We start from the raw sequence: 14831 nt of genomic DNA, 5'->3' as shown, positions 1-14831 counted from the left end.
CGCAGGGTTCAGCAGTGGCGGGCGGAGGCAGAGCCATGCCCGGCAGGGAGGGGACGGAGATCGTGCGGGAGCGTTTCGAGTCAGTGGCGGCTCTGCGTGTCCCCGGCTGCAGCGCTGACGGGGGCGGGGTGCGCTCGCCGCCCTGGGCAGACACTGCCAAGTCCCCGGAGCCGCCGGCCGAACCCACGGGCGGCGTGGAGTCGCGGTGTGCCCGCTGTCCCCTCCCGTGCTCCCTCCCGAGCAGCGCTGACCCTGGCGCTGCCGCGGCTCCGCTCCCCAGGCGCTTCGTCTCTTCAGCACCACGGCCAGCGCTGCGCCCCCGTCCGCACCTTGGCCCTGCCGCTCCCGCCGCGCCCCGGGGGAGCGCCGCTGCTCCTCGTATAGCGCGGTGCGGGGAAAGGCCGTGGCCTTCGTGCAGCCAGTCTCGCTCCCGGGCAAACCGGGCACAGCCGCAATAATGCTGCTGTAATGCTATAAACAGATAACAAACGTTACAAAGGTATATTTACCTCTATATCCAAATTTACTCACACAGCTTATTTTAGATCATGTTAGGAATCCATTAGTGACTGCTTTCTCTGAAACATTTAATATTTTTCATCTTTTTTTTTGTTCTCTGTTTTCATGCCTCTGAGTAGGCCACTGTAGCACTCAACCTTGATTTGTGGTATTTACAGCACTGGAATGAACTGAGCATACTCTGAAGAAAATTATTTTTCCTTTCAGAATCTAATAAGAATAAACTTTTATATCTTTGAAGAAAATTGAAGATGCAAAAATCGGTATTTCTTTCTAAGTCATAACGATTATATTTCTCTTAGATTTAATCTTAATATTTCTGCAATGTGCTACTAAAAAAAATTATAGCTTGTGTTTTAACCAAGTCATTCTAATATTATTAAGCTCTTTCACTTGCCCAGTTGGTAACCTAATGCAAACCGTATTTTCAGAGGAAGATTCCCTGATGAAAACATATGTTGTAGTTGCAATATCCTAAAAGCAACTGCTCTCTGGATTTATTGAAATATTTCTTTCAGATGTTGCCCTCTGCTGGAGGGTTAATGAAGTTTTACAGCACCAATGTACATTTATACAAGACCAATTATTTTAATATTGAAATTCCCATAATGACTGATCCATGTAGAATTTCAATATTTCCTTTCAAAATTGTACAAGAACTACAAAGTACTAGAGTAGAAAATAAATTATAAATAAACCATATGTAATTGAAATGTTGCTAATTAGCATCATAACACAGCCCTGATTTCTACCTCATGATAGCTATTGGATGTGGTTTGCAGCATTGTCACTACCATTAAAATCCTGAAAGAATTTTTCCCAGAAGAGGAAAAGCTGCACAGTTACATAAGCATGTCTTCCCAGTGTATCATGGCTCCACTGTGCCATTGCAGATGCTCAAAGGAAACCTATATTAATAGTTTTTTCTGAGAGCCTGCAAGAACAGAATATTGTTTTTCAGGGATGCATTAATAGGATTGAATTCTGTAATTCAAGCCTTTCAGAAAGGTACTGAGTCGTTTTCTGAGCTGGAATCTGAGGAATTTGAGGCTGTAAAGCCTGCAGGGCAAGGGTGCTTTGTTTATTTTTGCTGTGCAAGGAGCTCTGGCCCTTTTTTTTAGAAAGCTCAGCACTGGCATGGCTATGATGTTATGGCTACTTAGTAGCAGCAATAATTACTAGCAAAATAATAGTATCTAATAAATAAATGACGATTGATTTGGGAAAGATAAATAATTTACCATATCACACCAAAATGGAGAAGAAAAGTCCAGATTCCTGGTTGTTTCCCTTAGTAGAGGAGAAATACATAGTCCTTAATTGCATAAAATATGCAAAATAGCAAGCTAACCTGATACAGTAAAGTCCTATAGTGATTAGGGTCTGCTGCTGTAGCTATCTGAAATAGAAATTTTATGTCTATCAGATGATAAATTCAGATGCTACTGAGTCACGTCCTGAACAAGATCAGGTGATTTAAAAATAGTAAATATTTAAATTCTATTTTTGACCTTATTCTTGCTGTTGTCTCACTGCAAAATGAATTTTCTCTTTCTCAAGTGTCATATGAGTAGAATTTATAAGTGAACATATATTTTATGATCCATTTTGAAAAATAAAAATATATGTATTACTTTAACTTCATATGATCATGCATACAAAGACATTTTATTATTCCTGTTAACTGAAAAGTGACAGAATACTGCTCTCAATAACACAGTGTCATCTTCAGGAAAAAAAATTATGTGTTTAAAATCTTAGTTATGCCATTAAACTGCTGTGTGTAATACAGACTTCTGGTACTGAGGATAGCATAAACATACTTCAAAAATTATGAAGTATGATCTAATTACTACTTCTTTTTATGGTAGATGTCCACTAAATCAAATGGAATTTGATTCACCTGAAAAACAAAGCAATTTTCTACCTTCTTTGGGACTATGGAACTGCAAAATCATACAGCAATGCCAAAATAATCATCATGCTTGCCAGGCCACCAGAAAGAAGGTTTTCTGAAAGAAGCTTTGTAAACCCTTTTTTAGTCAACCATTTATTGAAAAAAATTCAATCATTAAAAGAAGATATTGAAATAAGATCTTGTGCCAAACCTTGACTTAAGAGGCAGAAAAATGTGATGAAAAGATTGTTTTAAAGCAGGAATTTTCTCATTCTCCATGAACATTTGCAAAGATCACTTCCTGAACAAGTTTGGTGGGCTTTTGTCTTACTCTCCAGAGTCATGATGATTCACTGTTGCCGCTGAAGATGAATAGATCACACGGACACAGGTCAAGTTGTGGTGAAAGGAAGAGAGAGTTTATTTTTCCTCCCAGGATTTATAGGCTTCTGACCACGGCCAGGGATTGGATGGTCAGGATAATACTTTCTCACTGCACTGGCCATGAGAGATGTCCATCACAAGACGTGTAGCAGAAGGAATGTATACCTATCTCTATGTTTACAGTTACTGTCCTGGGAAAGTCTTAGAAAACTATGTCAGCAAACTCAGAAGCTGAGTTTTCAGGGCGACAATTCACTGCTGGACAAGTCCCTTGAAAAACTGCCCAATACATCTCTTTGAGGATTTAGATGTAGTGTCCATGCACTGACATATTAAAGATGTGTCTATGTTGGATTTTGCATGCCAAGCTGTAAAGATTCCTGAATCCAAGTTAAAACTATGTGAAGTCTGATTGACAACACATTTTAGATAATTTCGCCTTTTGGAGGCCTATCCATCAATGTCTAAACCTGTATTTTATGGAATGGGCTGTGCCTATAGCTCTAGACCTAGGTTATGAGCACAATGTGGTTATTATGTCCTGTTGAGAAGTGTATTACACAATGGTGTCAAAAGGAATAGCTGTAATGTGATGCAATACTCATGGAACTTCTTCCTGCTTTCTCAAAATCTGTGATGTTTACATCTTGAGTGGTACTTTAATTTTCTGAACTGCAGGCCAGATTGGTGATTTATGTCATACAACAAACATGGCAGAAGTTGAAGTGTTGGGTCAAATCTTGGCTCTGTATTTCCACAACAACACAATTATCCTTCTTATTTTGTGTCCGAAACAGAACATGCTTGGACTGAAATATGCTAAAGAATGATGTGTCTGGGCAGAAGTTACACATTCACATGGTCCCTCTCAACCAGATTGTGCATTTTGGAAATAGGAATCCAGAACTTTGGGCCACTATCACAGGGACAAATAGAAAAATCTACCAGGAAGCTGGCCACAGAGGCAATATAAAAGCGGCTGTGGACTCTGTCAAGCAAAGTTGAGTAGCTTTTCCACTGCTTCAGCTAAGTTTTATATATGTCAGTTTAGTGCTTGCAAATAGGGCTACTCTTTCAGATGCCCTCATTCAGTTGCTAGAATGTTATTGCATTGCTTTGCCAGTAGTCTAAAATGCAAAAGAAATGAAACATGATAGAGCACAGGAGTTGAACACTCATATTTTGGGGCAGTTTCTGGTTTTAAACCAAACTAGAGATAATTTGCTCAGGGATCTCTGCACTAACATAGATGATGAAATATTCTAAAGATATGCTACAAAACTCCAGGGTTTTGGTTTTTTGTCAGTTTGCTTTTTTGTTTAGGAATATCTTGTTTCTAAGCATGTAAATTCTTAGTGTTCCTTCTAATAGCACCTAATATCAGATAATCCAGTTCATGTTGAAGTTCTTCCTTCAGCCCTCCAGTGGTAAAAGGACTAGATAAATAATTGGAATTGCAGTCAAATTTTATGTTCTATTGGTATAGCAGATCTCACCATAAAAAAAAAAAAAAAAGAAATACTAGATTATTTGTAGTTACTATATAGGACTACTCCATGGCTAGAAATTTTTCTGTTATGTTACAAAAAGACTTATTTATTTCCTCCATCCTCCCTTTCCTGTCTAAAATTTAATTAATTTTTAGTACTAGCAGATAGATTGTTCAAAAAAAAACCCCAACAAATTAATAAAAATCCACCCAATGGCAAATGCCTTTTAAAATATGAAAGCAACTATATTAATTTTATTCTTTTTTTTCTGGTATATCTGTGGAAAAATTTAACAGCATTGAATACATTTATCTTAAAAGTAAATGGAGATGCTTATATCCTTCCCACATGTTACAGGAACATCTGTTCCTTTGAATTCCAGTACTGTTCCATGAGTTACATGCGAAGGATCCCAAAGGACTGGAAGCCATCTGTCATGTTACACGGACAGAAATGCACCTACCTCTGGGGCTCAGACACAGTAACAATTCTCTCAGTATCCAAGACAACTATGCAACACTTGGTGAGTGGGATGCAATTATCCATAACAAAATTTAGCCAAAGGTTTGTGATTGCAGCACATTTTCCTATATTTTATTACTATGATGATTAATGATTAATATTTTTAATCTGTCATTACATTATTATTCCAGGATGACCATCACTGGATTTTTTTAACAGCTTAGAAGAGTGTTTTATGCAAGAGTCAGTTTGGTATTAGTGACAGTCAGGTCTCTTTTCACTGCCTGAGAAACCTTGTGAGAAATGTAGAAATTGGAGACTGTATTGTGGTGACCATCTATTGCAAGAATTAGAAAATCAGAAGCAGATTTTATAAGGCTGCAGTAGACCTTTATTTTCTGTTGACTTGTCTACATTATTTTAAAATGTATTAAAAAAAGTTCGGGGATGAATTTCCATTGATTCAGATCACAAGTTGCACTGATCTGAACAGGGCTTAAATCTACTATATGCTTAAATTTACTATATGCTTTCATTTGCTAGAAGAACACTTAAAGACATATCAAAAGTAACATAATTTGATCAGGAAACTATTCCTGGTGGGGGAAAACAACCCAAGAAAACACATAATAGATATTTGGAAAACAATTGTGCCTAGTACAACAGCAAACTGACATCTGAGTTGGTAGGGCAGGTTCTGGAATACTGTGTTGGGTCTGAGACTGATACTACAACCTAAATTTGTCACTCAGTTTTAATGTGCCTCAGTTTTTTGGGATTATTCTTCTTTAGGATAAATATTGTTTTTTCAAACAATAAAAAAAGACTAAACCAGTACAAAATACAGTAAATGATGTTTAGGAAGGATGTATGTAGGAAGAATGTATAAAGTTGTTTCATTAAGGAGAAAGATAGATATAACTGTAATTAGAATCTATATCCACAAATATAATCTACTAGTGGACACTTGCATATTTTCATGTGCTAAGCCATAATTTTTCTCTGTAGAAGGATATTGAGACAATGAGTAGAGTTCATTGTAGCAAAAAGTACATAAGGAGAAGTATGTGTTTAGTTGTTTGGGGTTAGCCAAGTCCATAGAAAGTAATTGTCATGCTTTCCCAGAAAGAAATCTGAGGGACACTTTCATTCATCCCATATTTTCTTCTTTGGTTTCATTTCTTGACAAGCTGACAACCATCACACAAATTCAAGACTGAATAATTCATTTATTCTCTTGAATTTTCTTGGAATTAGCATAAAAGCATTGTCTCCAATATGGATCCAAACAAGAAGAATATGAAACCTGTGCAGGTTTCTTATGTCATACATTTGCATCTGCATCAGATAACACTAATCCAAGTTAACAATGCTAGCATGTCTTCAAATGACCAATATTTTAATAAAAATATTTTATTCAATAATATATAATCATTGTATTCATAATATAAAATTAAATACTGTTTGTTCTGTGAGTACAGAAACAGAATCATAGATTCATTAAGGCTGGAAAAGACCTCTAAGGTAATTGAGCCCAGCCGTCAATGAGTTCACCTGACTCTCTGAGGCTTCCTGTCCTCAGTAATCCTGGTATTCTACTGCCCTTTCCTTATATCAGGCCCTGGTCAGGATCTATGAGAACTCAGGTCCCCCCCGCATATTCTTCAGTGCTTTCCCATCAGCATACTTAGTTTCTGTCATGTCATTAACATGCCTTATCTTTCTTCCTTATTGTGCCTCTTTTATTTCCTTTACAACACTACCCTTGGTAAATGATTTTCTTTAAAGTTGTAGGGAAATCATAATTCTGGCACATTTATGTTTCTGCCAAATGTGATCAAAATGGGTTCAAAAGTGATTATGGAAGGAAATGAACACACTCACAAAAAAGAAGTGTAAATCTCATTTTGTTATAAAATAGGACTCAACCCATCAGTGTTAGATGCTGTTGGTTGTGTTGATCTCATGTTTCATTAATAGCAAAAACTATCTTTGATATTGTTGTATCTTTTGAGGGACAATGTGTGTGCCTTCTCTAAACCACAAGAGAACTTGCCACTTTTATGAATACTTCAGAAGTACTAGATGTCTTCTTAGGAGAACATGGCCATGGGTTTGAAGGTAGAAAATTCCAAGTGTTCTTGTTCTTACAAAGGAAAATCAAAGACTGTAAACGATTTTAAGGGAATCAAAAGACAAAAATGCTATTCTTGCTGATATATGGAATACATAAGATGTTCTTTCTCCCTCAGAAATATTAGAGCAGCACATAAATTGACAGGAGAATATCTGCTTTATTTTCAGGCACTGCTAATGACCTCAGTGGTGGTTGCATTGTGTTCCACAGAGGAGGCAGGAAGATTAGGATGTCATATAGAAAGATTACTTCAGGCTGAAGTACTCAACCTATCTATTTAAAAATACACGTGATCTCTAAATGCAACTAAAAATATCAAGTTCTTGATTCAGACACCTTTTCTAAATGTCAGCATTGAGCTCAGATTTCGTACGCATTTCATTTTATAATCTGGTGTTTAAGTGTAAATATTTTACATCTATCTTTTGTATTGTTTGTTACAAATAAATCATCACAGATATGATAGATCAACTAACTGATTCCCCTGGAGGGAGTCTGTTGATTTTTGTGTGACTCAGTCTCTGTGTGACCAGTTCTGATGTCTTTAGCTATTCTAGTGTTTCCTCTATGGGGGAGGTGAATTTTGATTACTCATTTAGTGGCCTATTAGCAAGACTTGGAAGTTGAAACAGTTTATAAGACTTGTGTTGAACCTTCTTTCCTTACCAGGCTCAGGGTTTCCTTGTCTGTCTCTTAAGCTGGTGTTTTCATCCTGAAAGCCAAGACAAGCATTTCTGTCTTTTGGTTTTCTTTCCAACGGCCCTCATCTAAATAGTTGACATCTGCTGGGCCTTTACCATGGACTATTACTGAATTACATCTGATTATTACAACTCATTCTGTATTTGAGTCACTTTCTGACTCCTCTTGGAGCAAAGATTTGCTGGTTGCTTCCCTTTTCTACCCAAAGGGCACTCTTTTACGGACAATTCTTCACTGGCTTTTTTTTTTTTTCCAGAGCTGGAGAAGTGATCAGTATACACTAGTGCTATCCCTGTGTGCTGTGAGAAGTGATCAGTATTACCATTAGTGCCGTCTCTGTATGCTGTAGTGTATGATCTAGGGATCCCACTCTGTTTGCCAAAGCCAAATACTAAAGTGCAGAAAGAAAGCTCTTATAAGACAATGCTATTTATTCTGTTTTAGTGGTACAGAAACTTCTCAATCTATTAGAAAAATAACAGCTGGAAGGAGGAAAGAGACAAGTGCCAAAGTCTCCTTTTACTGTATTCCTACCTTGTAGAGCAGGAGGCATATCTCTTAATAATATTCAGAAAGGAATTCAAGATTGGCCAATGTGTGTGGAAATAATTGAAATGTGCCCATGGCATTCTGCCAGCTGAGAAAGATTCCATATAATTTTCACATCCTCTGTGCTCTCCTTTCAGAAGTCATGGCAGTTTCTCAAAAAATTGTCTTACCATTTGTTTCTTCTGAAGCCCTGTTGAGGTATTTCTTAGACATTAAGCCCGCTTTATCCATGAAAAATGTCCATCATACTACAGCCAAGCAAAATCAAGACTGAGAGATGAATAAATATGTGAGAAAATGGAGGTTGCAAGCACAGTTTTTTGCTGTTTGCCAGATGTCCAGAGCTCACACCCTGGAAGTTGAAGCCAGGTAATTAATGTCTGCAACACCTAAGTTGTTAAATTTAATTGTTTTCTTGTTTTCTCACTTAATATTTTCCTGTGTTTCCACACTGTATGTCTTACTTTATGCATAATTCCAGTAAAATCACTGTTGCTATTTCCAGAACAAAGAACCTATATTTTGTTACAGTGATCTGAATGTTTTTTTGTACACATCATTTTTTTTGTCCTTATCATGATAGACTGACTTTTCAGTACTAGTTTTCCCTAGTTTTGTTTTGTTTTTATGTGTCTAGCAATTGGTCTGAGACTACCAATTCAACCACAATTTACACCTACCATGATGTCATATATTCCCTTTTTCTTTGTGGATGTGTTCTGGCTTCTGAAGTGCTGAACACATCAGAAGCATTACAAAGGCTAGATTTAGTGCCTTTACAACAATTGGTTTCATATTTTTTGGCTTTTGGCTAGGAATAATCATATAATAATCAAAGCTCTGAAAATATCCTCAAACTGAATGGCTGGAAAGTAAGTAGTCCCTAAAAATACATTCTGTCAGTCATGTCCTCTTCACTTGCAAATTATTTTTTACTAGGGGGCCCCACTGGCTTATGAAAACACCTTTCCCTGGAGGAATTTTATCTTAAATAGAAATGTCCACTGAATCCATGCATTATATCAGTCTCATGTTACTGAGTCACTCTTGGTGCATTGAGATGGACTTCTGCTTTCACAGAAAAATTTCCTTGGCAGGTTGTCCATTTCTTTTCATGTATGACAAGAATATTAATCACTCTCAAATTAGTGTGTGCTCTGTCATCAGGACACATCATAAATCATTGAGAGGTACTTTGGCAGCTGGTTAACATTACACCTAAGTGCTTCACCCAGCACATGCTTTCCCTATCTACGTGAGCATCTTTCCTTCACTCAGGTCTTGTACTTTGTGTAGTGTTCTCCAAAAGGCTTCATAAATCGATTGCTTATCTTTCAAAAGCTTCCCTGTACTCTCCAACACTTCTAATAGATTTCAAAACGATACTCATTAATCCTTCTTCACTGAAAGTATGGGTGACCAGTCACAAAACCTGAGGGACATGAAAAATATGACCAGTGAGGGAAAGAGGGAGGAGGATCCTCCCTTAAATCTGTTTGAGGCACAGAGGTGGTCAGATAGTATAACAAACCAGCCCAAGTTTCTCTTAGTGAACCCAATATCAAGGAATATAACTTTAAATACAACAGGACTTTTTCATGAGTGCCAGCATTTTGGCAAGAAATCTCACAAATTATTCATGTTCTTGAATTCCTTTCTCATACCACATACCACAGGCAGCCTGAGAGCAGACCCTCACTAAACTTTTTTGAGGGGGCTGAAGGCAATTTCTGTTTCACATATATATTACTGCTTTTTCAAAATGCTCCATGCTTCATCTACCCCATTTCCCTGCAGTAGGATAACAAGCAGTTTACAGATCCCTGCATTTGAAGGAATGTCCCTTTCTCAGCACAAGTGGGATGCCAGATGTACACGTCAGTTGTATCATTTTCTTCTCTGTGCTTTTTCTTATTATATTCTTTCTTATTTCACAAAAGGTTATGGGACATAAATAGGACAATATAATGCTCAAAATTAAAGTAATTCTTAACAGTTGATAATATTGCTAAACATTGGGCTCCAATTCTAATACCCTTAATAAATACTTGACCAAAATGTAACTCCATTTTTTTTGTTAGTAGCTGCTTTTGTGTTAGTAGACAAATCAGGTTCAGAAATTCTTTGTGCATCAGGAGGGAAGACTGAGCAAACTAAGCATGAGCAGTAACTTTTTCTTCTTGATAGTATTCAAATACCTGATACTTCTCAGGATTTTTATTTATTAATTAGTCTAATTCTCCAGATAATATGAGTAGGTTCTATTCTATTCTATTCTATTCTATTCTATTCTATTCTATTCTATTCTATTCTATTCTATTCTATTCTATTCTATTCTATGCTATGCTATGCTATGCTATGCTATGCTATGCTATGCTATGCTATTCATTATGACTGTGTTCACAATATAATCTGTCTGATGCTATGGTTACACAAAAACTCACACATACAAGTAAGTATCTGACGTGCAACTTGAGTATGGTACCTGGTAACTCAGTCTTGCAGAACAAGATGAAAGACTGAGAACTGCAAGAAGTAGTAAACTTTTTGCCTTTGAAGATAACAAAAAAGAATTAAAACTTCCATTCTTAATATTTTAAAATATTCCCCAGACATATTTAATAACCATTTAGAATTTTTCCATTATTTAAAGCTTTTTCAGTTAAAAATATGTTGATACAAATGTTTGTTTTTAATGAAAAATTCTACTTTAGGAAAGTTTTGTTAACAACCAGGAAATAAAACTAAGGGAACGATTTCATTTGCAAAAATGGTGGGTCAAAATGTCTAACTCTTTCACTGGGATCTTTAATATTGCTGGGGATGTATTAAAGCTATAAAATAAAGAAATAAATCTTAACAGAGAATAATTTTTAAAAAATTCTGAAAGCATAATTTTTTGTCAAACTTTTAGTTTTGCTGCCAGCTTTGTTCATTTCTTACCTTATTTCATTTGAAAGAACAGAATATTCAGGGTTGGAAGTTGACTACTGCAGTCTTGAAACTATTTTCCATTATTCTTGTAGCTGCCCAAAAGGAGTCCCGAGTATATATCAGTATGTCTCCTACATGTATGATAATATCCTGCCTTAAGAAGATGATGTGGCCTTGCTATGGATTTTGTAACATGATGGAATAGTTGTTGTTTTAGATGTTGTTACAGAATGTTGTTAAATAGATGTTCCATTATTGGAAGAGATGAGTCAAGGTAGGGGTTGTCCTACCTGGGGAGACAAATCATCACCCATCACTGTCTAACAGCCTCAAGGTGTATCAGGCCCAGATAGTGATTCACAATTGCCACTTGTGACAAAACAGGTGTTACTGGAGTAAAAAATACAGTGCTCTTGCAAAGAACATCTCAAAAGACACAGTGGAGCTGGCTGCAACGGCAATCATAAAGGAAAGGTTTCAGCTAAGACCAGGCTGCAAGAGAAAATCCTGCTCTGCATTCCAGCATTTCCCCTGAAGGGAGGAGGGAAGGAAGAAATCTAAATAAAGATGTTCAGTCAGCCCCATAGATGGAATGAAGAAAAAGTCCCTGGAAGGAGTGTCCTGTGAACAGTGTCCATGATGCCACCTGCACTTCCACCAAAATCTGCCTGTTTTTCATCCAAATGCAGAACCATAATGTTGCCACTTTGACAGATGTTTCCTCTCTGCTTTACACTTAACATGAACATCTTGTGATTGTCTGCACCATTATTGCCCATTCTGACAACAGATTTATGGTGGGACTGTCTTTATTAATTTAGATGTTTGACATTTCACTGACAAATCACTGCGGTCTGATCAAAGAAAAAAATCAACAGAGAAATACCTATCCACTGCTTTGGGTTGGCCCTTTCAGTCAGCCCTTTCAGCTTCACCTCCAGGCCAAGCTGCTGTTCCAGCATGCTTTAAAATGTGACATAGAGCATAATGTCCAAAGACAATGTTCTGATATCATTCTTTTCATGCTAAACAGTATCAATGCTTTGTCAGGTTAGAGCCTTAATTGTAAAGTTTCAGAATGACTGTGAATTTTGTGCATTTCTGTGCCAAATATGCACCAAATAATTGGCATGTACTGCAGAATGAAGAAGCTCCCCAATGTAGCCTTGTCGGAAGTTGTATTTTTTCTCATAACAGAAACTGAAGTTCCCTTGCTTAGCATTTGCCCCATCCCCATCAGATACCTGAAGTCTATGGAAAAGCCTTGCTCCTGTGACTGTCTTTGTGCCCAGGAATGAGCTCAGTCCCTGCAATGACAGATATGTGACAATCAAGGATGAATGGTGTGTGCACAGGAGAGAGGGGGGCTGCTCTGTGCAGCTGTGAGGTGTCTCGTTACTCTGAGTATACATTTGAAGCAGAGTTTGTCCAGCATTGAAAATGAAGCAAACACTCCAAAGGATTTCTTTGCAGTTAATTTCTTCCAGCTGCAAAAGCAAAGAAAATCCTGCTTTTCCATTCTCAACTTAATCAACGTCTTGGATGCCCCCTTTCAGTTCCTAACTACTAATACTGGGTCCCCTCTCCTAGGCTGGGGAGACCTGCTGACAGACTAACATTTACAATTAAATGTTTCTTCTACATACCTCAATATTAAAAATTTCTCTACTAGTTAGGGCTTCAAGCCCATCTGATGCCTCAGCTTTTCTGTCTTCTCCAGTTCATAAGACCTCACACTTATATTTATTCACCTTCCTCGTTCTGAAGATAAAGTAATTAATAAAGACTTCATAGTTCCTTTCTATTTTCAGTTCCCTCCTCATGTTCAGCACATAACCCCAGCACTCTGAATTTATAGCAAAAGTATGAAGCAGGCTCTTTATCTGCTTTGATTTCCTCTACCCCTGTCAACTCCCTCAGCTCTAATCACAGCAGTGACCCCATTAACTAGATCATCATCTTTTCACCAGTCCCACAGAGACTACTTTCAGTTGATGAAAAAGTTGGATGTTGGTACCTGGTGACTCAATATACTGTGGCATCTTTTAATTAAAACATGAGTCATTGTGACAGGCAGGTTGCAGCCACAGAATTATTTGCTATTTCCACCTAAATGCAAACAAAAACCCAAGGAAAAACACTTATTTCTTACCATAAAACACACAGGATTATTCTCCCTTATTCAAAATATGAGACTTTTTTGCTACTGCCTCTACTACTGCCTTTGCTACTGTACCTCCTGAGGAATTTAAAAAGCTGTCATTGACACAGAGGCAAGGAATCCTATGTGAAAGGGGAAAGCAGGGAATCCCTCTTGATTACAATGCACTGGTGGCTTGCTTAGAGCAGCATGAACTCTTGATACCTTAAAATTAACAGATTACTATTATATGGTGAGCTGTATATAAACCTCTTTGCCTACCTATTTCATATGTTTGGTTTTTTAACTGGATTCTTATTACAGAGATGTTGAAATCTTGGCCACATCTGAAAATAACAGTACACTTTACATTGGAATAGATGGAGACAGAATTTTAGCTGAAGAATAATATATAGATGCCACCACCAGAGAACAGGCTTACCTGTAGTATTACTATTTGCTGGCACTAGTTATGGGCTACTGTCAGCAGATATGTTTATTTGAGATAAACTGACAACAAAACTACCTGTTGTGAAGATGTAAGATGGCAGGGAATCTTGCCTTCCTATCAGTTTTCCCTGCTAAAACCTTCTCTCTGGTGTACTTCTATTCCTTTTTGAAAAACCTATTAAAAGAGCTATTGAGCATGCAGTGCTGGAACATTCAAGCACTATTTGTATTACATTTCAAAAACCACTAGCTGAGAAAAATAAATAAAAGCCACCAGCATGTGAGATGCAAGGATCTAGGAGCCATATGAGCCACAATTTTTCTACCTCTGCAACTTTTCATTGCCAAAGATGGTGTGGGCCAGATAGACCTACAACATCAAGGGTTTCAAACCAACTCTGGTTCAGAAAAGGCCAGCATAACAAGGCTCATTTATTTAATGCCCCCTGATGACAGAAGCAGTTACTATGGCCTCTGCATATTTCAGTATCAAAACTGAAATGCTGAATAGTGTTGGATGCTTTGAACACCCAAGGGCCAAGCAAGGTCAGTCAGTGATTTAAATACAAATGTTTTTGGCAAGCTAACAGCACTGGCTTGTTGAGGAGTTGAAAAGAATAATTAAAAAAAAAAAATCAAAAAAATCCTACCCTTATCAAATGGTTCAGACTAACTCATTTCTGACTGAGAAAGCATAGTCACTAATTATTGCAAGGGAATATGCATATTGCATCTTCCAAAAATTGATATGGCTGAATTTCACATCCTACTCATCATCTCCTAGCAGATTTCTCAGTATTTCCTTAAAAAACCCTTCCTGAGTTGCATCTGAATCATGTAAGTGTTGCGTTAAGACAACTGATTATTTAAAACCAGATTTAATTTAGCTACTCCTTTTTAAGGATGCCAAGGCAAGAATTGTTGTGACCACCCTTAACAAGGCAGACAGACAAAAAAAAGCTGTGGCTTAATGAGGTTACACAGTAATTCATATAGTCTGGAAATAATTTTGTTACCCTTCATATGGTAATGATCATCCTTTTTCCCCCCTCTACTTCTTTCCATCTGTTTAGGGAAGGGAAGTTTTTTAAATAAGTCCTTTGTGAGGGCTCCCTTTAACCTCTCTTGCCACACCACATGTTAGGACCCCTGACCCCTACCCTGTGT

General features: G+C 37.4%; 1 protein-coding gene across 4 annotated transcripts; it reads left to right on the top strand.

Annotated features, from left to right (window-relative positions):
- Window positions 1-35: 35 nt before the first annotated feature.
- Window positions 36-14253, top strand: LOC111930676 (uncharacterized). 4 transcript variants are annotated; one of them, XM_086894147.1, is made up of 4 exons: window positions 36-499; window positions 2391-3800; window positions 4648-4813; window positions 8329-10198. In XM_086894147.1, exon 1 carries the CDS (start codon window positions 36-38, stop codon window positions 456-458), a length of 423 nt encoding a protein of 140 aa, XP_086750273.1. In that variant the 3' UTR covers window positions 459-499; window positions 2391-3800; window positions 4648-4813; window positions 8329-10198. The 4 variants fall into 4 exon arrangements, 3 of the variants coding, with proteins under 3 accessions (XP_086750273.1, XP_086750272.1, XP_086750271.1); XM_086894146.1 differs by having other exon boundaries at window positions 7057-10198; XR_015288350.1 differs by adding an exon at window positions 11167-14253 and having other exon boundaries at window positions 182-499; window positions 4648-8509.
- Window positions 14254-14831: the final 578 nt, after the last annotated feature.

The sequence above is a fragment of the Cyanistes caeruleus genome, chromosome 6 (assembly GCF_971803275.1).
Source record: "Cyanistes caeruleus chromosome 6, bCyaCae1.hap1.1, whole genome shotgun sequence".
NCBI classification, from domain to species: Eukaryota; Metazoa; Chordata; class Aves; order Passeriformes; family Paridae; genus Cyanistes; species Cyanistes caeruleus.
The sequence above is the reverse complement of the archived record's forward strand: the minus strand, read 5'-3'. Positions and strand labels throughout refer to the sequence as shown.

Bases quoted from the DNA above. Each gene is read 5' to 3' on its own strand.
- LOC111930676 (XM_086894147.1), top strand. From the start codon at position 36: ATGCCCGGCAGGGAGGGGACGGAGATCGTGCGGGAGCGTTTCGAGTCA.